This window comes from Danio aesculapii, chromosome 1 (assembly GCF_903798145.1).
Source record: "Danio aesculapii chromosome 1, fDanAes4.1, whole genome shotgun sequence".
NCBI classification, from domain to species: domain Eukaryota; kingdom Metazoa; phylum Chordata; class Actinopteri; order Cypriniformes; family Danionidae; genus Danio; species Danio aesculapii.
Genome location: NC_079435.1, coordinates 10,946,789 through 10,973,358, shown reverse-complemented (window position 1 = coordinate 10,973,358; position 26,570 = coordinate 10,946,789). Strand labels below are relative to the sequence as shown.

The following is a 26,570-nucleotide window of genomic DNA, read 5'->3' as shown; positions in this document are numbered from 1 at the left end:
CATTCATTTTCTTTTCAGCTTATTCCCTTTATTAGTCAGGGGTCACCACAACAGAATGAATCGCCAACTTATCCAGCATATGTTTTACGCAGCGGATGCCCTTCCAGCTGCAACCCATAACTGGGAAACACCCATACACTTTCATTCACACACACATACACTACGCACAATTTAGCTTAGCTTAGTGCATGTCTTTGGACTTGCTTGAGCACCCGGAGGAAACCCATGCAAACATGGGGAGAACATGCAAACTCCACACAGAAATGTCAAATGGCCCAGCCAGGACTCAAACCAGCGACCTTCTCGCTGTGAGGTGACAGCGCTACCCACTGCTCCACCGTGCTGCCCACAAATCCATGTTGTAAATTCAAAACACAATTCGTAAATACGCAAATCCGATTTGTAAATTCAAAACAATATATAAACACAGAAAACAATTCGTAAACTCAAAACACAATTCATAAATACACATCCTATTCGTATATTAATAACACAGTTTATAAATGCACAAAACACAATTCGTAAATTCAAAACACAATTTGTAAATTCGCAAATCCAATTTATAAACATACAAATCACAATTCATAAATTCAAAACACAATTTATAAACATGCAAGCACAGTTTGTAAATTCAAAACATAATTTATGTATAAGCACACAAAACACAATTCGTAAACTTCAAACACAATTCGTAAATACGCAAATCCAATTCGTAAATTCAAAAGACAATCCATAAATACGCAAATGCAATTCATAAATTCAAAGCACAATTTGTAAATACGCAAATCCGATTTGTAAATTCAAAACAATATATAAACACACAAAACAATTCGTAAACTCAAAACCCATTTCGTAAATACACATCATATTCGGAAATTAATAACACAGTTTATAAATATACAATACACAGTTCGTAAATTCGTAAATTTGCAAATCCAATTCGTAAATTCAAAACACAATTCATAAATACGTAAATCCAATTCGTATATTCAAAACACAATTCGTAAATACGCAAATCCAATTTGTAAATTCATAACACCGTTTATAAAGACATAAAACACAGTTTGTAAATTCAAAACACAATTCATAAAGACACAATACACAATTCATAAACTCAAAACACAATTTATAAACACACAAAACACAATTCGTAAATTTAAAACACAATTCGTAAATACGCAAATCCAATTCGTAAATTCAAAACACAATTCGTAAATACGCAAATGCGATTTGTAATTTCAAAACAATATATAAACACACAAAACAATTCGTAAGCTCAAAACCCAATTCGTAAATACACATCCTATTCGTTAATTAATAACACAGTTTATAAATATACAAAACACAGTTCGTAAATTCAAAACACAATTCGTAAATTTGCAAATCCAATTTATAAACTCAAAACACAATTTATAAACACACAAAACACAATTTGTAAATTTAAAACACAAGTCGTAAATATGCAAATCCAATTCGTAAATTAAAAACACAATTTGTGAATTCAACATACAATTCTTAAATGCACACATCCAATTAATTTGGGGAAATATTTATGCATTTACAAATTGGTTTTGTGCGTTTATGAATTGTGTTTTGAATTTACGAATTGGATTTTGTAAATGTGAATTGTACTGTGCATGTATGTTTTATTTTTACAAATGTATTATTTTTGAGACTGATCTAGCTCCATAGTCCAGCCACACTCAGTGCATGCCTCAAATACCTTGATTTGCCTTGCGTCTGCCTCTACAGTTACTGAACCTCTTGGCAGGCGTCCATGATGTGGGCTGTTATCTCGCATCTTGAGATTGTTTCGCTTCGTTTGTCTCCAAATCGCTCGTTTAAAATGCCTCTTTCCTGGTCGCAGAGGAGAGAGTGACATTAAACATTTAAAAGCCATTGGAAGGAGGAGACCGGTGTATCCAAACAGGGCGCAGGGTCGATAGCGCCGAGATTTAGGGATTTCATAGTTCTGTTCTTTTTGCTGGCAAGCCACATGAAAGTCAGAGGGAAAAAACTCCTTTTATAGGTAAAATATTTTGCTGCTTACCAGCTTCCTCTCGATTCTCTGCAGTCAAGCACCTACGGACTCAAGCACGCACAGATGTTGAATTTATCATTTTACTGGTTTAAGTGCATTTTTTTTTAACCCAATCTCTAAACCTATTGGAATCAGTAGATTTAAAGCAGAACGGGATTGTGAGGATATTTAAAAAAAAAAACGTGGTCTTCTTAACTATTCCCAATCCTGCACACCAGTGGTAATCAGAAGCACTTGTTGCTCCATATTTGATTTGTTTAGAATTCCAGCCAACATTCATTGAAAAGGTTCATGAGTCAATGATATTTATTTTTACTGCTGTACCACAGACCTTGCTGTGTGGGGAATAACTTAACTGAAAAATGTATGATAAGAGTAACATCAGTATCAGTAGTGCATATGCATCATAGTCCCGCTGTTCTTAAGCCAAGCGCATCCTTTTTATACTGAACAAACTGAAGTTTAAGATGTTATCCGCTTGTTAAGTGGTGACGTGTTGGTGACGTACATAATACTGTTTCGGGTCCAAGCCGCTACTCATTTTAATTGAGAAAATATTTGTTTATGACCACTTTTTATTCATATCACACATTAAAGTGAATTTTAAAGTCACAGTGTACACAACAATCTCTGGGCTTGCTGCATCACAAATACTAAATTTTAACAATTTATAAAAAAATGAATCACTTTCTGGCCATCGCATATCAGGCATGGACATATATATTGCAATCATGATTTTCAGAAGTATTACAGCGTTTCCTAAATGTTTATTATTACCATTTCATGAGTCTCCTTATACAGTTTGATAGAGCGCTTGGACCCGAAAGCCGCTTTGCTTGACATCACACTTTAATAATATAATGTAATAATACAATAATATAATTGTAATGCTTAATCACCGTGATTGTGACTGAGCATAATGACTCAAAAACAGAATCAACTGAAAGCGCTGAATGAACTGAATCCAAGAACTGCATCATATAAATTTAAGAAACGAATCACCTAAACTTATGAAAATAATTAACTGAGCACAAGCACAGGATCAATTTACACAATAACTGAATGAATTGAACTTAAGAACTGGATCAACTTAACCCCCTTAATTGGATCAAATGAACCAGCTTAACTCAATAATTAAACTCAAGATCAACTGAACCCAATAACTGGATAAAATTAACCAGCTCATCTCAAGAATTAAACTCAAGAACTGGATCAACAGAACCCAATAATTGAATCAGCTGAATGGAATAAACTGAAATGTACTGTAGAAATGAATGAACTGGGTCACTTAGTTAACTGGATCAACTGAACCCTGGAACTGGATTGAACTGGATTCTATTAAATAGAATTATCAAATCTACCCAAAAATTGAAGAACAAAAAACATATGAACCCAATAACTAAATGGACTGAACCCAAGCATGGCATCAAAGATATTCAAGAAATTAATTGATTAAACTGAACCAAAACACTGGGTCAAGTTACACAAAAACTGAATGAACTGATTCCAAGAACTGGTTCAACTGAACTGAAGTGGATGAACCCAAGAAGTGAATGAACCAGACCAACTCAAGAATTAAACTCTAGAACTGGATCAACTGATCCCAAGAGCTGAATCAATTGAATTAATTAAACTGAACTGAACTGAATGAACTGGATCACCCCAAGAATTAGCTTAACTGGATCAACGGAACCCTGGAACTGTATTGAATGAACCTAATAACTGAATGGGATTAACTGAGCCCAAGATCCAAATTAACTGAATCCACCCAAGTATTGAACAACAACAAAAAAGTGATCAGTTGAACTCAATAACTGAATGAACTAAACCCAAGCATGGCATCAAATATATTAAATAATTAATTGACTAAAATGAGCTCAAACACTGGGTCAATTCACACAATAACTAAATGAACTGATTATAAGAACTGGGTCAACTGAGCTGAATTAGAAAAAAATGAACCCAAGAAGTGAATGAACCAGCTCAACTCAAGAATTGGATCAACTAAACTCAAGAACTGAATCAATTGAATGGCTTGAACTGAACTGAAGTACTGCATGAACTGGATCACCCCATTAATTAGCTTAAGAACTGGATCAACTGAAGCCAAGCATTGGATCAGTTGAACCCAAGAAAATGTCAATTTAATTCAAAAGTTCACCAACTGAACCCACTAACTGAATCAACTGAACCATATATCTGAAAATTAGATGAACTGATTCCTCGAATTGAATCAATTGAATCATTCTTAATTCTTAATTGAACATGTAAGGAATGAAACGAAGTGATACCTTAAATTTTAGGCTGTTTGCTTTTGTATGACTCCATAATCTAAATATGTTGTACACAAATCATTTTAGCCATAATATTTATGCTAAATTATTCATAATATATTTAATTTTGCATAATATATAATAGTACTGGTCAATATTTATTACTAAATGAACAACCACACTCCTCAGAATGTCCTGTTTTGTGTTTTACTGAATAAAAAAAGGGTTTAGAAAAAAGAAAAGATGAGTTTGTTTTTAAGTCTGAAGTTTGGTTAAACCCCTGATCCCAAGTTCAAGCACGTAATAAAGAGTCTTGCCATAGAGAAACCGTTTTAGTTATATTGCTTCACCAGAACCTCATTTTACACTGTACACTTTATAGCGCATTATTAATTTATACCCCTGCCCGACTCCCATTCCAGCAGCATTAAATAAGGCATTTCTCTATTGATACTTTAAGCAGTCATCACATTCCTCCGTCTAAACATGTTAGTCTGACCCGCTTGTCGCTACATGACTCTATTTACTTTGCTCACTATTAGCACTAAATATAGAGCTGGTGAATCTGTGCCTTGTAATTCCTGCCTCCCATACGCAAACGTCTCAACTTGTTAATAACACGTTAGACTTTTTTTTTCGCCGTCATTTTTATTCTCTCACGCAGGTTAGTGATTAGGCCATAAAGGCTGGGTTTGTATATGAGATTGCATGTTTTGTTTTGCCCATAAGTGCAGGCATACCTTTCATTTTTTATATCACAATAGCAAGCTATATTCATTGGGAAAAGTTCACAGAGGTCAATTTTTATTCCTAGTCTTTTTATATTCCCTCATAAAGAAGTTTTTAGCTAACTGCTATAATTTTTGTCGAGGCCATTTTTTTATTTCCTCTTTTATGCATTCTGCATACTGGGTTGGAAAAGGATGTCAGTGATGAAATGCATTCACGAACCAGTAGGTGTTAAATGGTGCGGATTCAGTGTCTTTTCACTTTGTCATTATTTTGTAGACTCTGAATGGACACGCTAACATTAATCCGTTCTGTCAAGAGAAGCTATGTGTCTGCGGGTGCTGTTCAGTGTAAGAGCTCGACAGACATACATTTTTAAAGAGTTGTTCTGATATTAATAGTACTGCTTAATGGTAGCAAGTGAGACATTGCAGAAATGTAACATTTATACATTTATTTATTACTTTATATTTTGTCTTTATAGAATTATTATAGAATGCTGCATGATTTACATTCACTGGTCACTTTATTGGGTACACCTTACTAGTACCGGGCAGTGGTGTGAAGTACTTGAGTAAATGGACTTCGTTACTTTACTTAAGTATTTTTTGGCTGCTTTGTACTTGCCCTGAGTTTCAAAAATATAAGCAACTTTTAATCTCTACCAGACTAAATTTTTGATTGAATATATGTACTCTTTACTCCACTACATTTGAACGGACGCTTACCGTTACTCATTACATTGTGATTGTGCGTGACAAGTCGGCATCTTTATCTACCACAGCTAATTTGTTGGGCGGACGAGGCGATATCGCCATCTGCAGGGTGCTGTAGGTACCGTATGCTATTTATGAGCTAAATCACGTGAACGTGAATTAGCTGCTTGCCTAATACCAGGTGTTTAAAAAGCGACATGGCTGCAGCCAGTGATGAAGCCGAAGCTGGCACATCAAGCATTGCCAGCACTGATGACCATCCATGGCCTTATCTGAAAGAAATGTTTATGATTGCTCAAATATATAGATTGCTTAGTGGTTTTTAGGACTTTCACGTTGTTAGCGCACTGCTAGTGTGGGTTAACACACTATTAACACTTTTAACTATTAACTACTAACATGTTTCCAAGATGAAGCAGTACACTGGTTACTTGTTTTAGCACACTATGAAAAAGTTTTAAACAATACTAGCATGTATCTAACAAGGCTTATTATTGAAGCTAACCTATTTTTCATCGCTAGCATATTTGTAGCCCTCTGAGTATGTTTGAAAACCATGCACACATTTCTAACATGATTTTGCACATTGCTAGCGTGGTTTACCACAGCGCTGACATGTTTTAAAACTTTGCTAGCAGGTTAACATGGTCAAACACATTGCTAACACATTTTAACATTGTTTGTAGCAAAGTTTAACACATTTATTGTTTTGCATATTTATTAGGCTACACAGCTAGCATGCGTTACAAGGCTTCTAGCAAGATTAATACACTGCGAGCATGAGTTAACACTGCTAGTAAATCTACAGACATACTGCAGGTAGTATTTTTCAGCACAATGCTAGTATAATTGTAGTTTGATGTTTAGGACACTGTTAGCATTTTTTGTAGCACACTGGTATCCTGTTATGTGGGCAAAGTATTTTTACCACAGTTACCTGGTACCCTTCCAATAATCATTATTAACACTTTAATGCATTGTTAGTATGTTTTAGCAGGTTTGCTAACATGTTTCTAAGACGATTTCTAACATGATTTAGCACATTGCTAGCATAGTTTACCCCATCGCTGACATGTTTTAAAACTTTGCCAGCAGGTTAACATGGCTAAACACATTGCTAACGCATTTGAACATTGTTTGCATGTTTCTAGCATTGTTTAACACATGTCTAGCTTCACCTATTGCACAGCTAACATGTTTGTTAGGCTTGTAACACAATGTTAGCATGTCTTTTCACATTTCTGGTTTGTTTCTACTATGTATAGCACAGGGCTAGCATGAGTTAACACTGCTATTTTGTTTAAAGACAATGGTAGTTTGTTTTAGTACAATCCTAGTATAACTGTAGTTTGATTTAATACACGGTTAGCATTTGTTTGTAGCACACTGGTACCATGTTAAGTTGGAAAAGCATTTTAACCACAGTTATTTACCCTTTAAATGATTTCCCATGATAATAACCACTGTTTACACTAAAATACAGGTGTAACAGGTATTGCCATTACAATGATAATGTCTGTTTCACATCCTGCAGATGTCTGATTTATGATACATATGACGTCAGTAGGATTTTGTAGTCTGGCTTTTAGTTTTTATCCCGTTTTACTGCTCTTTCATGCCTGTCTGCTTAATGCCGTGTGAAAGGTATTAAAGAACGCTGTGGCGAAAGCTCTGTTTATGAAGATGAAATGTGGAATGCATTGCCTGATCTGTCGCCCAATTGCTTGATATTTGTCTAGGCTTCACTAGGAAAACTGTGCTGGAAGATGCCGGTGTGTCATGCAACATTCATGCACTGTGACTGAATATTTTTACTCGTTTCTTCCATGCCAGTCTGTTGGGTTTGGGATTGGAGAATGTTCTGGACTGTAAATGGCACACACACATTTACACTAGGGAAATGGTTCCAGGCAGAAACTCAATCCTTTTTTTTATTCAACATGTTTTTGCTCTGAAAGAAGGTCGCCGGTTCGAGCCCCGGCTGGGCCAGTTGGTGTTTTTGTGTGGAGTTTGCAATGTCTCCCCATGTTTGTGTTTCCTCTGGGTGCTTCGGTGTCCCCCACAGTCCAAAGACATGCGCTATAATTGAATAAGCTAAATTGGCCTTAGTGTGTGTGTGAATGCAAAAGTGTATGGGTGTTTCCCAGTGCTGGGTTGTGGCTGGAAGGGCATCCGCTGTGTAAAACATATGCTGGATAAGTTGGCGGTTCATTCTGCTGTTGCGCCCTCTGATGAATAAAGCCGAAGGAAAATGAATGAATGAATGAATGAATGAATGAATGTTCTTGCTCTGCAACACATAGATGTTCAAAAAACTGCACTGAATGACAGTTTGACTCAATTTAATAGCTCGCTCAGAGGCCAGTTGTAGTCGTGCTGTGTATACCTACACAGACCTGCGTTTGCAGCAGGTCGCCACCCAGAGCTAGTGTGAGTGAGGCATTATACTGTAGGTAATTCTTTCCAGTGCAATCTATTGTGACAAATCTTTCAACCTGTGGTCAATGGATGGATTCTTCCAATGGAGGGCTATCAAATGTCTTGCGCTAACAAGACACATGTCAATCATTTTAGTTTGATAACCTGATAAAGACAAACTTACAGGAAATTAACCAAAAGCTCACATTCCAGAGCTAACTGGAAACAAAAACTGGTTTTGAAATATTGAGACCAGAAGGAGATGTATGGTATTTGTAAAAGGTATTGAAATGTAATTTTTTTTACAATGTAAACCGAATCAAACCAAAAACGGGACCACAGAACTGACGTCCTGCACATAATGTCCACTGTGAAGCAGCCCTGCATCTTTGTGATTGGGACGGTGTTGTGTTAGAGTTATGGCAGAGGTGACGAAGCACTGTAATTATGATCTGCGAGTGTCTGCAACCTCCAGACCCCGACTGTCGTTGCTCATCTTTGCCTGTAGATTTGGGTCAGTTAAAGGAGGGACAGGGAGGTGATTTTTTTTTTTTTTTTTTTTTTTTTTTTTTTTTTTTTTTTTTTGGAGGTGAGGCGGATCATCTGTCTCAGTCTCTAATGCAGGGACTGATTGGAGACTCATCTCTCATGCTGTTTGCATTCATCCTCCTCCTCCTCCTCCTCCTCCTGTCTCGGTTCCAGAGCCTTGCTTGCCATCTAGACTGGAATGAAGCCTCGTAGGAGATAGATTTGAAACACATCACATTGACAGAAGCTCTGTGTGCCATACAAATAGCAGTTCCAGGGAAGCAAGATTGTCACCTTTTTGGCGAAATTCACAACTGCTTTTGAATTTACTGCTAAATGGGTGAAATTCTGCATAAAGTAGACAGAAAAACAAGTCAATATATGAAGTCAAAATTATTATTACTTTTTCAAATATTTCCCAAATCATGTTTTCCAGAGCAAGGGATCTTTCACAGTATTTCCTATAAGATCCTTCTGGAGAAATTCTTATGGCTCATTTCCACTGAGTGGTACAGTATGGTACGGTATGGGTCGGTACGGGTCACCTTTATCAGGCTTGCAATTCCTCTTCTAAAAGGGTCTTTTGGTGGGTGTGGTGTGCGACATAAAGTTTCAGTCTACGTCATTCTCGCTCAAGGAAATGTCGAAGTAAAGCTGTAAGAGTCGTTCACATATCATATGAGAAGCACTTCTCACAAAGCAGATGCTTCATACACATAAATACTTGTGTATAAATGTTCATTACTAACTTTTCTATGAACATGATTTGATTATAACTGCAGATCAATGACGAATAGTGAAATAGCCTACTGTAACGTCTGCAATTATATAAAATAAATAAATAAATGCAACATTTATGAACACATACAGCCCCTTACAGTCTCTGATATGTTACCAATTACAGATAAACTACACATAGCATACAATTAGTCCTTATTTGGGTTCAGAAACAACACGCAACATATAATGTAGCCCACAATCAGTGCAAACCTCTCATCTGTATCTTTAATCTTCACCAGCACATGTAACCTCTGTTAGACAGCAATTCCGTCATTCTGAGTTCATAGGGTGAACTCCATTAGGTGGTGATAATAGTTAAACATGACAGTTTGTTCATGTTTTAGGTTGCTGAAAGAATCATTCGCTCCTTTGTTGTTTCCGGCTACACTTTTTTTTTTTCTGCGCGTCAGTTTCGCGCATTTGTCTGTTTCTGAAAGGATCGAATGTCAGAGGCACTTCAATAATCAAATTATTCAAATGATACTCAAAATGTTCACACGTCTATTTAAGCGTAAATAGCACGATTTATTCATGCGTTCTGCATCTGATGTGAACACAGCATAAGTAGTTACAGCTTCTCTTACTCCATGCTGTATCTCACACTCTTTTTCTGGCCTCTTTCAGCTATAGAAAACAGTAATCACAATCCCTCAGTGCCAGTCCAGTGCTTCTAATCCAGGATTCAGATCACATCCTCTTAAATAAAATGCAGCTGTCACACTAGGCTTGATTTGAATAGTAGGCCAAGCATGCTAAAGCACTTCATTAGGGATACTTTTTTTTCGTCACTAACAGGATTGGAAGCGGGCTAGATTGCGAGGAGAGGATTCCTGATTTGTTTGTATCCCTGTTACTTTAATCTCCGGTTTAAGGCGCGCGGCTCAAGAGAGTTGGCTTTGCCTTTGAAGGAAGCTGCAGAATCTACTTTTCTCTTCTTCCGCTACTTGTGAGAGTGTGAATCAAGTGTTGATGTCTTCACTAAATTTTGTTTGGGTCTGACTGAGGCTTTGGCAGAGAGTCAGTGGATCAGTTGAAGCGAAGGCTCTCTGGAGACGCTTTCTAATGTCGTCCAAGGTTAATTAGGAGGAAGTTAGACAGTCTGTGATACTCCTGTGGTTTTTGGCGAACGAGCATGACGTTGTTGTTTTTAGTGCTCTTGAGATATTTAAATAGCTCGAAAAAGATTCAGTATACACATATACATACACACACACACACACACACACACACACACACACACACACACACACACACACACACACACACACACACATATATATATATATATATATATATATATATATATATATATATATATATATATATATATATATATATATATATATGTGTGTGTGTGTGTGTGTGTGTGTGTGTGTGTGTGTGTGTGTGTGTGTGTATATATATATATATATATATATATATATATATATATATATATATATATATATATATATATATATATATATCTATCTGGAGACTGCGAATTATGTAGCCAGAGGTACGTATGGCTGCATTTATTTTTTTTTAAGCGAATGCTACGGGGCATATATATATATATATATATATATATATATATATATATATATATATATATATATATGTATATGTCTGTATATATATATATATATATATATATATATATATATATATATATGTATGTATATATATATATATATATATATATATGTATATGTATGTATATGTATGTATATGTATATGTATGTATGTATATGTATGTATGTATGTATATGTATATGTATATGTATGTATATGTATGTATATATATATATATATATATATATATATATATATATATATATATATATATATATATATATATATATATATATATATATATATATATGTATATATATATATATGTATATATATATATGTATATGTAAACTAAAGTATTGCCAATTTTTATTATTATTATTGTTTTACCAAGTATGTGTATTATTACTGATAATCATTTAATATCATCATTTAGACCACTTATTTGCAGAAAATGACAATAGGTTGGTATAAAAAAATAGTTAATCAGTCAGAATTTCAATTTGCATTAATTAACGATCACTGCTACTAGATAAATAAATTCGTAGTTATTTTGATAATCTAAAACACTTCTGTGATGTAACTGTAATGTGATTGCCAGTTTTCAAATAAATGAAGACTTGAATAAACTTTTCAGGCTTTTGTAGAGTAACTATTCTTTCTTGTTGTTGTTGGTGTTTTGCATTCAGAGATCGACATTGAACGCTGTGTCCGCGAATCCATCAACCTTTTTTGCTGGACTCCTAAAAGTGCCACTTACCGCCAGCATGCCCAGCCAAACAAACCTCCCAGCGAGAGCAACAGCTTCGGCAAAACACCTTCATATTACGCCTCCGACTTTCAAGAACTGACCAAAACTGACCTGGTAAGTGTCTGAAAATTACCTTTGAGTGTCTCTACGTCATCTTAGACTTACTAGGAACCAATAAAATGGTGAATTCATTAATTAGTGTAATCAAAATTTATGGTTTTGGTTGAATAGTGATAGCGTTAAAAATACCAAAAAAGATGAAAACTTTCTGTTGCATTACTTGTTGCTGTTGAAGATCTTAATGTACAAATCTTATACAAAAAGAGTGACCTTTATTACAGTAATCACCTTCGACGTCTTGCTGAGTTCCTCTTGGCCTTTTTGGACTATTAAAGATTGCCTTGAGCTGAAAGGTAAATTCAGGGAGCATGAAGGATAGAGCCAATTACCCAGTGCTGATCAAATGATCCATGAAGATTCGCGGTCAGAAGAGTGAAGAATTCAGCCATTGATACTCTCGCTGTTCACTTCCTAATGAGACGCTCTGGTTCGCTAGTAAACACCACAGTGCCTAAACAAAGACCAGCTGAACACTCAAATAGTCAAAATAGTATTTTTCTTTTTATTTCATACTACAAATGTGTTAGCAGCATGTTCATTTGTGCTAGCAACATGTTCATTTGCAATAACACCATGCTAATTCATGTTAGACCTGTTCATAATGTGCTAATTCATGCTATCTATATGTTAATTTGTTTCATAAACATGCTAGCAACTTGGTAAATCATGATAACTTGTTTATTCGTCCTAGCGATTCCTCATGCTAATTCACAATAGAAACATGCTAGCAACATGTTTATCAGAGATAATAAGGTAATTAATGCTGACAGCATAGTAATTCATGTTAAAAACATGCAGCTAACATGCTAACTCATGCAAGCAATGTGTTAATTTGTTTCATGAACATGCTAGTAACTTGACAAATCATGATAACTTGCTAATTCATTTTAACAATTCTTCATGCCAATTTACAATAGAAACATGCTAGCAACATGTTAATTCGAGATAACAAGCTAATTCAGGCTGACACCATAGTAATTCATGTTAGAAACAAACATGCTAATTCATGCAAACAATATTTTCATTTGTTTTAGAAATATGCTATCAACTTGGTAAATCATTATGACTCGCTAATTTGTGCAAAAATCTATGCTAATTCACAATAGAAACATGCTAGCAGCATGTTCATTTGTGATAACAACAAGCTAATTCGTGCTGACACTATAGTAATTCATTCTATAAACATGCAGCTAACGTGCTATTTCATGCAAGCATTATGTTAATTTGTTTTTTAGAAACATGCTATCAACTTGGTAAATCATGATAACTGGCTAATTCTTGCTAGCAATTCTTCACGCTAATTCACAATAGAAACATGTCAGCAATATGTTAGTATTCATGGTAACAACAAGCTAATTCATGCTGACAGCAAAGTAATTCTTGTTAGAAACATACAGCTGATATGCTAATTCATGCTAACAATATGTTAATTTGTTTTAGAAACATGCTAGCAACATGTTAATTTGTGGTAACAACAATCTAATTCATGCTGACAGCAAAGAAATTCATTTTAGAAACATGCAGCTAACTTGCTAATTAATGCACAACAAGAAATATGTTAATCTGATTAAGAAAAATGTTAGCAACTTGTTAAAAACTTGTTTCTTTATGTAAATTCTTAATAGAAACACCTGAGCAACGTGTTAATTAATGATAACAACATGTCAGCAAAATAGTAAACATGTTAGTTAGGTGTTAATTCATGCCAGGAACATGTTAGTTTCTACTAGAAATCTTTCTAGAGTTTCAGCAGTGAATGCTCACATGCAGGCTACAAGCATGATTTGACCTCATTTGCCTTGTAAGTCACCATTAATTTGGGGAAGTAAGTCTTAATGCATGTGAAAGTTCAGCCTTCCCCCATAAATATTCCATTCTCTGCTCTCATCCAACCTTTGTGATGACCTGACCTTCTGATTTTGCTCGTTACTCTTCCTGTCATATTATGAAAATCTCCTAGTTGACATATACCAAAGGGCAAAGGTTACACAAAGACTTTTCATTTTCTTCTCATAAGCTAGTTTGAACACAGGCTACTATGTGATTTAAAAAAAATGAAATTGTATTATTAATAGTAATTGACAGTATTTATAATTTAGATAAATATTTGAATTAGGGCTGCACAATATATAGTTTTAGCATTGATATCACAATGTGTGCATTTGCAATAGTCACACTGCCGGATCTGCAGAGTAGAATTGGGATTATACCGGGTTGGACCCCCTTTTGCCTTCGAACTGCCTTAATCCTTCATGGCATAGATTCAACAAGGTACTGGAAATATTCCTCACAGATTTTGGTCCATATTGACATGATAGCATCACGCAGTTGCTGCAGATTCTTCAGATGCACATCCATAATGCGAATCTCCCTTTCCACACCATACCAAATTGCTAAATTGGATTAAGGTCTGGTGACTGTGGAGGCCATTTGAGTATGGTGAACGCATTGTCCTGTTCAAGAAACCAGTCTGAGAGGATTTATGCTTTATGACATGGTGCGCTATCCTGCTGGAATTAGCCATCTGGGTACACTGTGGTCATAAAGGGATGGACATGGTCAGCGACAATACTCAGGTAGGCTGTGTTGTTGACACAATGCTCAATTGCTACTAATGGGCCCAAAGTGTGGCAAGAAAATATCCCCCACACTATTACACCACCACCACCAGCAGTCGGAAACGTTGGTACAAAGCAGGATGGATACATGCTTTCGTGTTGTTGATGCCAAATTCTGCCCCTGCCATCTGAATGTCGCAGCAGAAATCAAGACTAAGAAATCCTGTCAGCTGTTCTTAGCTGACAGGAGTGGCACCCAGTGTGGTCTTCTGCTACAGTAGCCCTCAAATATGCCTCAAGGTTGGACGTGTTGTGTGTTCAGAGATGCTCATCTGCAAACCTCGGTTGTAACAAGTGGTTATTTGAGTTGCCTTTCTTTCAGCTGGAACCAGTCTGGCCATTCTCCTCTGACCTCTGGCATCATCAAGGCATTTGCGCCCACAGAACTGCTGCTCACTGGATATTTTCTCTGTAAACTCTAGAGATGGTTGTGCGTGAAAACTCCAGTAGATCAGCAGTTTCTGAAATACTTAGACCAGCTTGTCTGGGACCTACAACCATACCACGTTCAAAGTCACTTAAATCACCTTTCCTCCCCATTCTGATGCTCGGTTTAAACTGCAGCAGATCGTCTTGACCATGTGCCTAAATGAATTGAGTTGCTGCCATGTGATTGGCTGATGAGAAATTTGCATTAACGATGTGTACCTAATAAAGTGGCCGGTCATTGTATATAGTAATGTAAAAAATATATTAATTCACAAAATATATTATTATAAATATTTTCGATTATTTATTATGATTTATTATTTCTATTTGATTTATTTATGCTATTCAGCTTACTTAATTTCATTCTTATTTACCATTTTTCATTATTCGTTCTATTATAAAATATAAAAAATACGGATAGTGGTATTAAAACTTAAATATAGAACTTCTGCAAAACCAGGATAAAATACACCACTTAAAAAATGATGGAGGAGTAATTTTTAAATAACTTGGAACTAATAGTGATCCAGCTCTGGTTTCCTCCACAAATCCAAAGACATGCACTATAGGTGAATTGGGTAGGCTAAATTGTCCGTAGTGTATGTGTGTGAATGAGAGTGTATGGGTGTTTCAGAGTGATTGGTTGCAGCTGGAAGGGCATCCACTGCGTAAAACATATGCTGGATAAGTTGGCAGTTCATTCCGCTGTGACGACCCAAGATTAATAAAGGGACTAAGCCGAAAAGAAAGTGAATGGATGAATAATAGTTATCAAGCCATATAAATAAGATGTGTTTGCCTACTTCTCTTTTCTCTTTCAGGATGTCATAACAATCATTGACTAACTGATATTAACACTTCTGCTGGAGCTTGTGAGGTTTTCATCCTAAATTGCATTTCTTATCTCAGCACTGATGTGTCTGTCTGTGTTATGAGGATGTGAGATATACTCAAGTGGCATCGAGAGCGTCTGTCTAACCTTTTACCTCTCCGCATTCGTCTCTCTGTTTGCGATTCATCAGAGATGGGCCCAAGGCTGCGTTGAGCTTCACAAACACTCATCTGTTGACCTAATCTCTTTCTATTCTCTGACTGAACGCAGCCTGTCATCTGGAAAATGCAGCGCTTCAGCAATATCCAGCTACGTCCATATCTGTGAAGGGCTGAGAAATGCTCACGGTTTCGCAAGCCTACACACTCGCACATACATTTACATTTCATCATCTTGGCCGATGTATTTTTTACATAAGCAATTAACCATAATGCGCACAAGTGGCAATAACCAGCTAGAAATCTCTGAAGTGTGATTGGCTCAATGGTTAAAGACTGCGAGATTAAAGCGCATGGCACAGGTGCACTCAGGGGCATGTCTGAATCAGATTTAGCTATTTTAAAAAACATGGGCCCAATCCCAATTTTACCCCTTAGCTCTTCCCCTTACTCCTACCCCTCGTTTTGCTTGTTCACGTGAAGGGGTAGGGGTGTCCCAATTCTCCAATCTTGAAGGCGTAGGGCTAAGAGGAAGGGCTAGATAGCCCTGGAAAGAGAGATCTTTCTGGAACACACTCAAAACAAAGGGGTAAGGAAGTTTCCCACAATACACCAGCCACAACGGCAGCATAGTTGCACCCGGAAATCAGGAGATCCACAAATTTGTGTTTTTTGTCATTATTACAAATTTTTTCGACAAACAAACATGTTTTAATACATTCATAACCGCATTCGTGTTTTATCATCATGCTTTTAAATAAACACTAAAATAAAAATTGCTAATTTTCACTATCTATAATCCCTAATAATAACTCCTGTATAGTCGTCCCACAACATTCTGACACTTGATGACACTCGATGTTCACAACCCTGTTAGAAAAGTCTAGTGGCTGGGAATGAGCTTTTTACAGTGTCTGCTATAATGTTAATGTTGTTTTTGGTGTGTTTACATTGATTAATATGGCCATGGTGTAAATACACAGTATAGTTACGAGCTTATTGCCACAATAGACCGTTAGGATAACATGATATATGCCTTCGGTGATTTCCTAAAGATAAATACCCAAAAATAACACAACTGCAATACCTACAGCAGTCGCGATCGTCTGATCTCATATGAAAGCTAGAGCTCACGATGACATATGATGACCAAGCGGCAACCTCCCGCTCTCCCTCGGGAGGCCAATACGGAAGTAACTGAAACTGCAATTCATCAAAATTCCGCTAGTCCTGGCTCCATAATAGAGCAAAGTGCAATTGAGCCCTCTGTTAGAATGGCCAACTTTACAGCAGAAAAAAAGGTGTTTACAGCCTGGTACAAAGAACTATTTTGGTTCATATAGCTATTATTACCCTCCATGACAACTGTGAGGGGGGTGAATTTTTTATAACTCATCCATTTCCTTTATATTAGGTTATATTAAGTTTGCATAATTAAGGGCGTGGCCACTTGAGTGACAGCTAGGTCTCGCTGGTCGCCGTCACTTCACCTCAGCTGAATCCGGCAGATTAGCCACTGATCTCAGCATATTCGTCGTATTTTTGTTTTGTTTTATGAGGCTTTACACAGTCAGCTGCCTTTTGCACTTATTTCTTACAATTATCAGATGATATGGGATGCTGTGTGCATTTAATTGTGCTCACAAACCATTCACGTGGCCTCCGTTTCCCATGTGAGTGAAGTTATATACTTGTATACCATCTCTATAAATGTATTTGTTTTATTTAAGGTCATTTATCATTAATATTTTTCTTTAGACCCGTAAAGCACTCCAGAATCTGACAGATTGATTAGCTGTAGGCTCTAGAACAGTCATCTGAAGCGTTGTCATACAGTGTTCTGCTAGATTTTATCAATAGTCTTGCATTTACTAACACACACTATATCTGAAGTGTTTGGAAGTAATTCGCGTTTTCCTCCTGTAGAAAAACGTCATAAGAGCAATGTTTAGTGGCTCAATGTATTACTACAGTGTTTTTGAAAGTCTAATCACTTTACTGATATAGTGTACAGCCAAGCACATGTGGTCAGAACATAAACGAGTCGCAGTTAATAAAGTATTAAGCGTTTCTCCCAAAGTAAAGTCTGTCTGCCAGGTCTAAGCAAAGTGCCAGCAGGTGTCTGTAGCTCCGCCCACTCTCCGCCTCTTTGCCCTTGCTTGGTATATCGCCGTGGGTGCGATGACGCGCGAACAAAATGGCGACGGTTGGCCGCGCCTACTTGTGGCTTCTTTTGCGCTCTTCAGAAACCTATGGGTGACGTCACGGATACTCCGTCCATATATTTTACAGTCTATGATGATGACGTGTGCAGGTGCTGTAGTGGTGTGCCATTTCTTAGGGGTAAATTTTGAAGCCCTTCTCCTTCACACTCTGTTTGAAGGGCCAAGGGGAAGGAGTAGGAGTACAAAAATAGATTTGGGATTGGGCCATGGCCTGCGCCTGGTGCATGTTTTAAAAGGGTGGTGCTTAATCTCTTAGCTAGTTATGGATGGGTTTTTATAATAATAATAAAAAAATTCTAATAATAATAATGCATTTTATTTAGAGGTGCCTTTCTTGACACTTAAGATCACCGTACAAGACCGCTAGAACAATCAGTTCAAATAAAAACACAATACAAGTCAATAGAATATGAAATATTCTATTGTATAATATACAAATGATGAAAAAATGCAGTCGAGTTAAAGAGAATAAGCTGTTCTAAACAGATGTGTTTTGAGTTTGAATTTAAATTGTGAAAATTACGGAGATCAGAAGGAAGTGAATTCCAAAGTTGAGGAGCAGAGTGGCTGAAGGATCTGCTCCCCATGGTGACAAGGCGGACAGAGGGAATAGTGAGGTGAATGGAAGAAGAAGATCTGAGTGTTCGAGAAGGTGTGGCGATATGAACAAGATTAGTAAGATATGGAGGAGCAAGATTGTGGATGGCTTTAAAAGTGAGAAGAAGTATTTTATAATTATTCTGAAAGAGATGGGAAGCCAGTGAAGCTGTTGTAGAATAGGTGTGATGGAAAAGATAGAGGGTTTTTTTGTGATAATACGGGCTGCTGCGGTTTTTACCAGTTGTAATTTATGAAGAGTTTTATTAGGGAGGCCAAACAGAAGGGAATTACAGTAGTCTAAGCGGGATGTGACTAAACTATGAACAAAAATGGCAGCTGAATGAGATGTGAGGGAAGGACATAAACGATTTATATTTTGAAGGTGGAAATAAGTGGACTGGGTGACATTATTAACATGTGCAGTGAATGAAAGGGTGCTGTCGAAGAATGAAGGGGGTAATGACAGTATCACCTGTGGGAGTAGAAAAGTTGTGTGATTTGTTTAAAGTGGATCGTGTACCTATAAGTAGAACTTCAGTTTTATTGTCACTTAATTTCAGGAAGTTTGAGGTAAACCAGGATTTGACGTCTACAAAGCAGTTAGTAAGGGGTGAAGGGTTTTTGCGTACAATGCATCAGTGTTAATTTCGTTTACAGAAAAGGATCGTCATAATTTTCGTGACGAACAAGTTTCTTCCGACGAAAACTAGATAAAAATTAAGCGATGATGACGACAACTATAATTAAAATATACTGACATTTTTGTTGACTAATTAAATTAAGACGAGAATGTGATTGAGGGATGTTTTTCACAAAATATCCAATCAGAATTAATCTTGTTGTGTGATGCATGGCGCACACACACACATTTGAAAAGTAACTGATCCACAGTAGACGCAGGATGCAATTACATAATCTTCCATAGGGGCTGGACTGGCCACTGACATAAAATACTGATTATAATATTACTAATTATATAGTAGGATAGAGACAGGAGTTGAACATGATTATGAAGGTGAATAATTAATAATACTTGTATAATTAATTAGCATGAGTATCAGTATGATACACTTAAGAAGAGATAATCTTGAACATTTTTAAATATTCAATAATAATAAGCAAATTATTAAAATATGCATAAACTAATTTGAAAAAGAGAGGGTCAAAATAATCTAATACCTGGTTTTGTAACAGAACAACCTTATCTTTCAGTCTGTGAAACATCTTCACATTTTTGCTATGAAAACACTGATGCACTGTGTGATCTCCGTAGTACTCGTCAAATCATCCAGTCCGCTTAGTTTGGCTTATTAATAGTGTTTTTGCGTATAGACGTCTTTGACAGTAGTTTTTCACTGTGCTGACAGTTTATGAGCATCATATTTGTTGTTCTGTTAGTGCAAGTAAACATATTTTTGCAGTATTTGCACGCTGTTTGTGTTTTGTCTGGTGGACTTCACCGCTGTAATTTTAATCTGCCACCCCACCTCTTGCTCGCCGCTTATGCGCAGGTAAGGTGAGATTGCGCCTGTTAACACAGCGTTCCCTCTGTTCAAAACATGTATCACGATTCATTCAACATTTCAACCAGTTTAAATCGTCACATATTTGAATCTATTTTCAACCGGCTCACAATGAATCGTTACATCCCTATTAATTTTTGATATTTAAAGATATTTGTGTGCTGCTGTGCATCCCTGTGTGTGTAATAAGCGAGGTGCTTACCACTATTTTGCTATTTAAATGACTAAAAACCTGCAGAATTAACATTAGAACAACTTTTAGTTGGTCAGTGGCTATTTGTCTATTTCAGTTGCCTCAAAATAGCAATGTGTCAACAATGCACGTTAACGCTCCTCGTTTTTAGACCAGCATATGCATTTGCTGTTTATATGCATGAATACATTTGCTGTTTAAACCACATGGCACAGAACGTGAAAATTAAACCTCTCCAGGCTGAAACTTGCAAAAAGATGCTTGTGTGTTGATTATGATAGGGCTCCTGGTAAAGTGTAGGTGATCTTTACTGTATGTATATGGTCATTACGAAAATGAAACTAGCAGTTTATACAGTATAAACCAGCACAGTTTAGGTTGAAAACATGCAGAAATGACTGAAATGACAGAACAAACTGCTAAAAATGTCACTAAAAGTCAAACTTTTTAACATCAGAAGTTGTCAATGCATCGATCAAGGTCCCATAATGCAATTCAAAAGCATAAATAAACATAAAACACCAATGCATCACAAGTTAAGTTATTAACATCTTTTTAGCGTGTCTGATGTTTGCATTCAGAAGCCATGCCATATTTATAAGCGCATGTTAGAGTGGTATCTCTGTTATGTTTTTAACGAATATTGTTGGCTCTTAGACAAACTGCTTAGAAAGCGTTGACTGAAAGTACCTGCTGAATGCATAAATGTAAATGTTTTAGAGAAATTCCCATTTCTTTACAGCTGGCACTGGTATTTATTTCTCCTTTGTCATGCATTTTTTTCCTGCGTCTGTCTTTCTCTAGCTGTGGTAAATGGTGCGGTTAGGCCTTCTGTTGATTGTCATCTCCTGGTCATTAGAGCATGATGTGTCTGCTGAACAAGCTCTCTCCTTCAGTCGGCCATCTGACAGGCGCCGTCACTAAAGCCCGACTCCAACAAGTCGCAACTCGCAGCCAAACCTTCTGTCAGTGACTAAAAGTGTGTGCGATAGGGATGATGATACGAGAAACTTCAGGTGATTCAGGGGAAAACATCATGTGTACGTGGCTGAATGATTTTTTGAGCAGCACTAAGTAGTTGTTGATGCTCTGAAAATGACTGTCATGATGAACAGTAATAACCACTACACTATTATTTAGATGGTTGCTGACACCAATATAGAATATAATAATCAGATGGTCATGTCTGGTGCACAACACGGCCCAGATTTGATTTGAAATTTGTTGCGTGAACTGCCAATATATTCCAGTAATTGAATTGACATTTCTGAGGTTGCATGCACATTGTTTGATGCGAGATGAACATTCAGATTTAATAATGTACGTAATGTTTGACATTTTCTGCTGGTCTTTATATTTTATGGAAACTTAAATGTATCATTTGCAAAACAAGAATGTAATTCATGAAATGATCATATCTGTTATGTACATCAGTCACTGTTTGTACATTGGAAATGTAGTTTTTTGTATGTTCCTGTTTGTCAGTCACCACAACAAAACAAAGCTTCCTGATTCAGTAGATTAAGCTTTTCACACGTCATGTATCATTTCATTCATATTCATATTCACGTTTCATGAAAACTTGGATTATTTAGTGAAAGCAGTAGGATTATGCAGACATTGACAAGCTGTTGTTTTGACAATTGCTCTAAACTAGACGCATTTATTTAGTAAAAGAAAAATAAATGAATAATTAAATAAATCAATTTATAATTATTATGATTAAATAATAATACTTATTTATATAATAATAATAATAATATATATAATATTTATATAAATATATATATATATATATATATATATATATATATATATATATATATATATATATATATATATATATATATATATATGTATGTATGTATGTATGTATGTATATATGTATGCATGTATATATATATATATATATATATATATATATATATATATATATATGTATGTATGTATGTATGTATGTATGTATGTATGTATGTATGTATGTATGTATGTATGTATGTATGTATGTATGTATGTATGTATGTATGTATGTATGTATGTATGTATGTATGTATGTATATATATATATATATATATATATATATATATATATATATATATATATATATACATATATATATATATATATATATATATATAAATATATAAATATAGTTGAAGTCAGAATTATTAGCCCCCCTTTGAATTTATTTTTAAGTAATATGATGTTTAGGAAATTTTCACAGTATGTCTGATAATATTTTTTCTTCTGGAGAAAGTCTTGTTTGTTTTATTTCAGCTAGAATAAAAGCAGTTTTTAATTTTTTAAAAACCATTTTAAGGTCAAAAATTATTAGCCCCTTTAAGCAATTTTTTTTTGATTGTCTACAAAACAAACTATCGTTATACAATAACTTGCCTAATTACCCTAACATGCCTAGTTAACCTAATTAACCTTGTTAAGCCTTTAAATGTCACTTTAAGCTGTATAGTGTCTTGAAAAATATGTAGATAAAAATAATAAGTTATTAGAAATGTGTTATTAAAATTATTATGTTTAGAAATGTGTTGAAAAAAATAAAAAATAAAAAATAAACGGGGGCTAATAATTCAGGGGGGCTAATAATTCTGACTTCAACTATATATATATATATATATATATATATATATATATATATATATATATATATATATATATATATATATATATAATTTTTTTAATTGTTATTATTATTATTATTAGTAGTAGTAGTAGTATTATTAGTATTTTTATTATTATTGTCATTTCCCAGATCGTATGTGCATCATTTGGTGCAAGATGAACATTTGAATGTACCCTTGCTGACAAAAGTCTTGTCGCCTATCCAAGTTTTAGGAACAACAAATAATAACTTGATTCCTAGTTGATCATTTGGTATCAGAAGTGACTTGGATAAAAAGGCAAAGGCCTCTAGAGCACACGTATTTTAGCAAAATAAAATACGATCATACCTTGATTTTTTTAAAATTATTTAATTAGGACAGTAAGGTCTGACTTTGCTTAGACAAAAGTCTGGTCACTTAACAGAAATAATGTACATTATAGAATATAAAGTCATGGTGCAGTGGAAAAATAATAATATTGTGGATGGCTCCCATGAGCTTGGAGGACTGCATCCATACATCTCTGCAATGACTCAAATCACTTATTAATAAAGTCATCTGAAATGGCAAAGAAAGAGTTCTTGCAGGACTCCCAAAGTTCATCAAGATTCATCTTCAGTGCCTCCTCCTTCATCTTACCCCAGACATGCTCAATAATGTTCATGTCTGGTGACTGGGCTGGCCAATCCTGGAGCACCTTGACATTCTTTGCTTTCAGGAACTTTTATGTGGAGGCTTGTGCCCTCTTCGGTGGTTTGGTGGTTTGTAATGTAATGGGCAGCACAAATGTTTTGATACCATTTGTTGCCATTTACTCTGCAGATCTCTCGCACGCCCCCATACTGAATGTAACTCCAAATTTTTATTTTTTTTCTTCACCAAACTTGACTGATTTCTGTGAGAACCTTGGGTCCATGCGGGTTCCAAGAGGTCTTCTGCAGTATTTGTGATGATTGGGATGCAGTTCAACAGATGATTCATCAGAAAAAATGACCTTCTGCCACTTTTCCAAATGATCAACTAGAAGTCAAAATATTAATTGTTGCTCTTACATCTGGCATAGACGACAAGACTTTTGTCAGGTAGTGTAGTAATATAAATTAGATTTGCCATTTTTTTCACCTGTCCTAATATTAAATTTAAACATAAATGTATAATTTGCACAATTACTACTTGATCTAAACTGATATATTTTTATTAGAGTAGAGAAATCCTCATTTCTGAATTGCATTTCAGCCACTCAAAAATACTCATTTTACTCAAAAAAATACTCAATTTTTTTTTACTTTGTTTGTTCCCATTTGTCAGTCATTGCAATGAAACAATGTTTTTGGATTTAATAGTGCTAAGATATGTAGATTAAGCTCTTCAAATACTGTAAATGATTTAATTCCTATTCTCGTTTCAGTTGCATGATGACAAGCTGGATTAATGAGTTAAGTTAGTAAAATAATGGTTGCATCGTCAAACTGCCATTCTGACATGCAGAACCAATCAGTTTGATGTTTGTTAGACTTAGACTGCATTTACTTAGTTAAAATACAGTGATATTATAAGCTATTATTACAGTTTAAGTATGTTTTATGTTTGAATATATCTTAATATATAATTTAGGACAACACGGTGGCTCAGTGGTTAGTACTATCGCCTGATAGCAAAAAGGTTGCGTTTCTGCGCAAGTTTGCATGTACTTCCTGTGTTGGTGTGGTTTTCCTCCGGAAGCTCCGGTTTCCCGCACAGTCCAAGGTCATGCGCTATGAGTGAATTGAATAAACTAAATTAGGCATAGTGTACATGTATGAATGTGAGAGTGTATGGGTGTTTCCCAGTACTGGGTTGCAGCTGAAAGGGCATTCGTTGTGTAAAACTTATGCTGGATAAGTTGGCGGTTCATTCCACTGTGGTGACCCCTGATGAATAAAGGGACTAAGCCAAAGGAATGAATGAATGAATAATTAAACCAATATGATTTAATTCTCGGATCTGTTTATATATATGATTCCCCTTCTTCAAACAGTTGCTCATTAAAGTCTCACTATAGATAAACACACACTAACACCAGTCCATTTCATCAAGAATCCCCATCCATTAGTCAGACTTTACTAGCTGCTTTTAAAGGCTATTCTTGCCTTGTTAGGTGAATAAGCAAGTTTACTCAATAACTCAATAATAAGGCTCTCGATAGCACGCCGCTATAACACAAAGAGCCAAGAACTATGGGTAATCCTCTTAAAAACATTCCTTTTAGTCTGTGTACATGGCCTTTGTGTTAGAATGTTAATGATCGACTGCCGGAATGACAAAGTGCCAATGACTTCTTAGTGAACTGAGGTCACATTCTCAATCCAAAAACTCTGAAGCGAGCCGAGCTGAATTTAAAATCTCCAATATCATTCATTGTAGCCATTTACTTAAAAAAACGAGACAATCGGGAATCACAGAACCATCTGAACAGGTACTACATTTGACATTTTTGTATTATTTATATGCATGTATGTATGTATATATATACAATATATATATATATATATATATATATATATATATATAGATAGATAGATAGATAGATAGATAGATAGATAGATAGATAGATAGATAGATAGATAGATAGATAGATAGATAGATAGATAGATAGATAGATAGATAGATATAGATAGATATATATAGATATATAGAAATGTATGTATATATGCATAAAAACAGCGTATTTCATTCATTCAGTCAGGAAGGCTCTCAAAGTAAGCATCCAATCGTCCACCACTGATGGACAGTAGTAGAATCCGAAACAAGACACAGATTCAGAGTTTCACGTGGTTATGAATTAAATAATCTAAATAAATGTAAACAAATGTAAACATTAGGTGAGCTGGTTAGATTGTAACCACGTGTATTAACAATACACTACGTGATGAGATTTGCAGTGATTAGAAATTTGGCTGTTTGCACCAGACGAAACACGACAGAAATTTAAATACTCCCATTCAGAAGCACAATAGTGCACTTACTGCACTCCAACCAAATGGTAAGGTTTATTCTCTAATTAATACATATTAAACCTCTTTAACATTATTAAATGTACATGCTGAATCACTGATATGTGTTGGCTTTCACTGAGTCACAGTTCTGAAGTTCCATTTCAAACAGTTTATTTTATTTTCAAGATCTGAGGTGAACTATCTGCTGCTGCTTTCAGTAGTATGGCAATAAATGTCATGTAAAATAGCATTCAAACTCACATTATTAGCATTTAACACTGAATAAAGCACATGAGGTTTACTTGAGTTGGTGAGCATTGTCAGTTTTCTGTTGTTCAGCTGCAAGAAATAAAAGCCGTTTCTAATATATAAATTTCAGGTGTTGGTTAGAACAAAAACTCCTTTTAATATGGTAAATATTGCTTCTATTGCGTGCCGTTGCTTTTATTTAGAACACGGTTTAAATCAGCCTTTAGTCTCCATGG

The 26,570-nt window shown here is 35.4% G+C and overlaps 1 protein-coding gene across 1 annotated transcript in view; it reads left to right on the top strand.

Annotated features, from left to right (window-relative positions):
- tbck (TBC1 domain containing kinase) overlaps positions 1–26,570 on the top strand; it is a 99,285-nt gene that overhangs the window by 56,508 nt on the left and 16,207 nt on the right. The window contains exon 23 of the mRNA XM_056456576.1: positions 11,729–11,904. Within this exon, the coding sequence (XP_056312551.1) occupies positions 11,729–11,904 (176 nt within the window). The remainder of the gene's footprint in view (positions 1–11,728; positions 11,905–26,570) is intronic.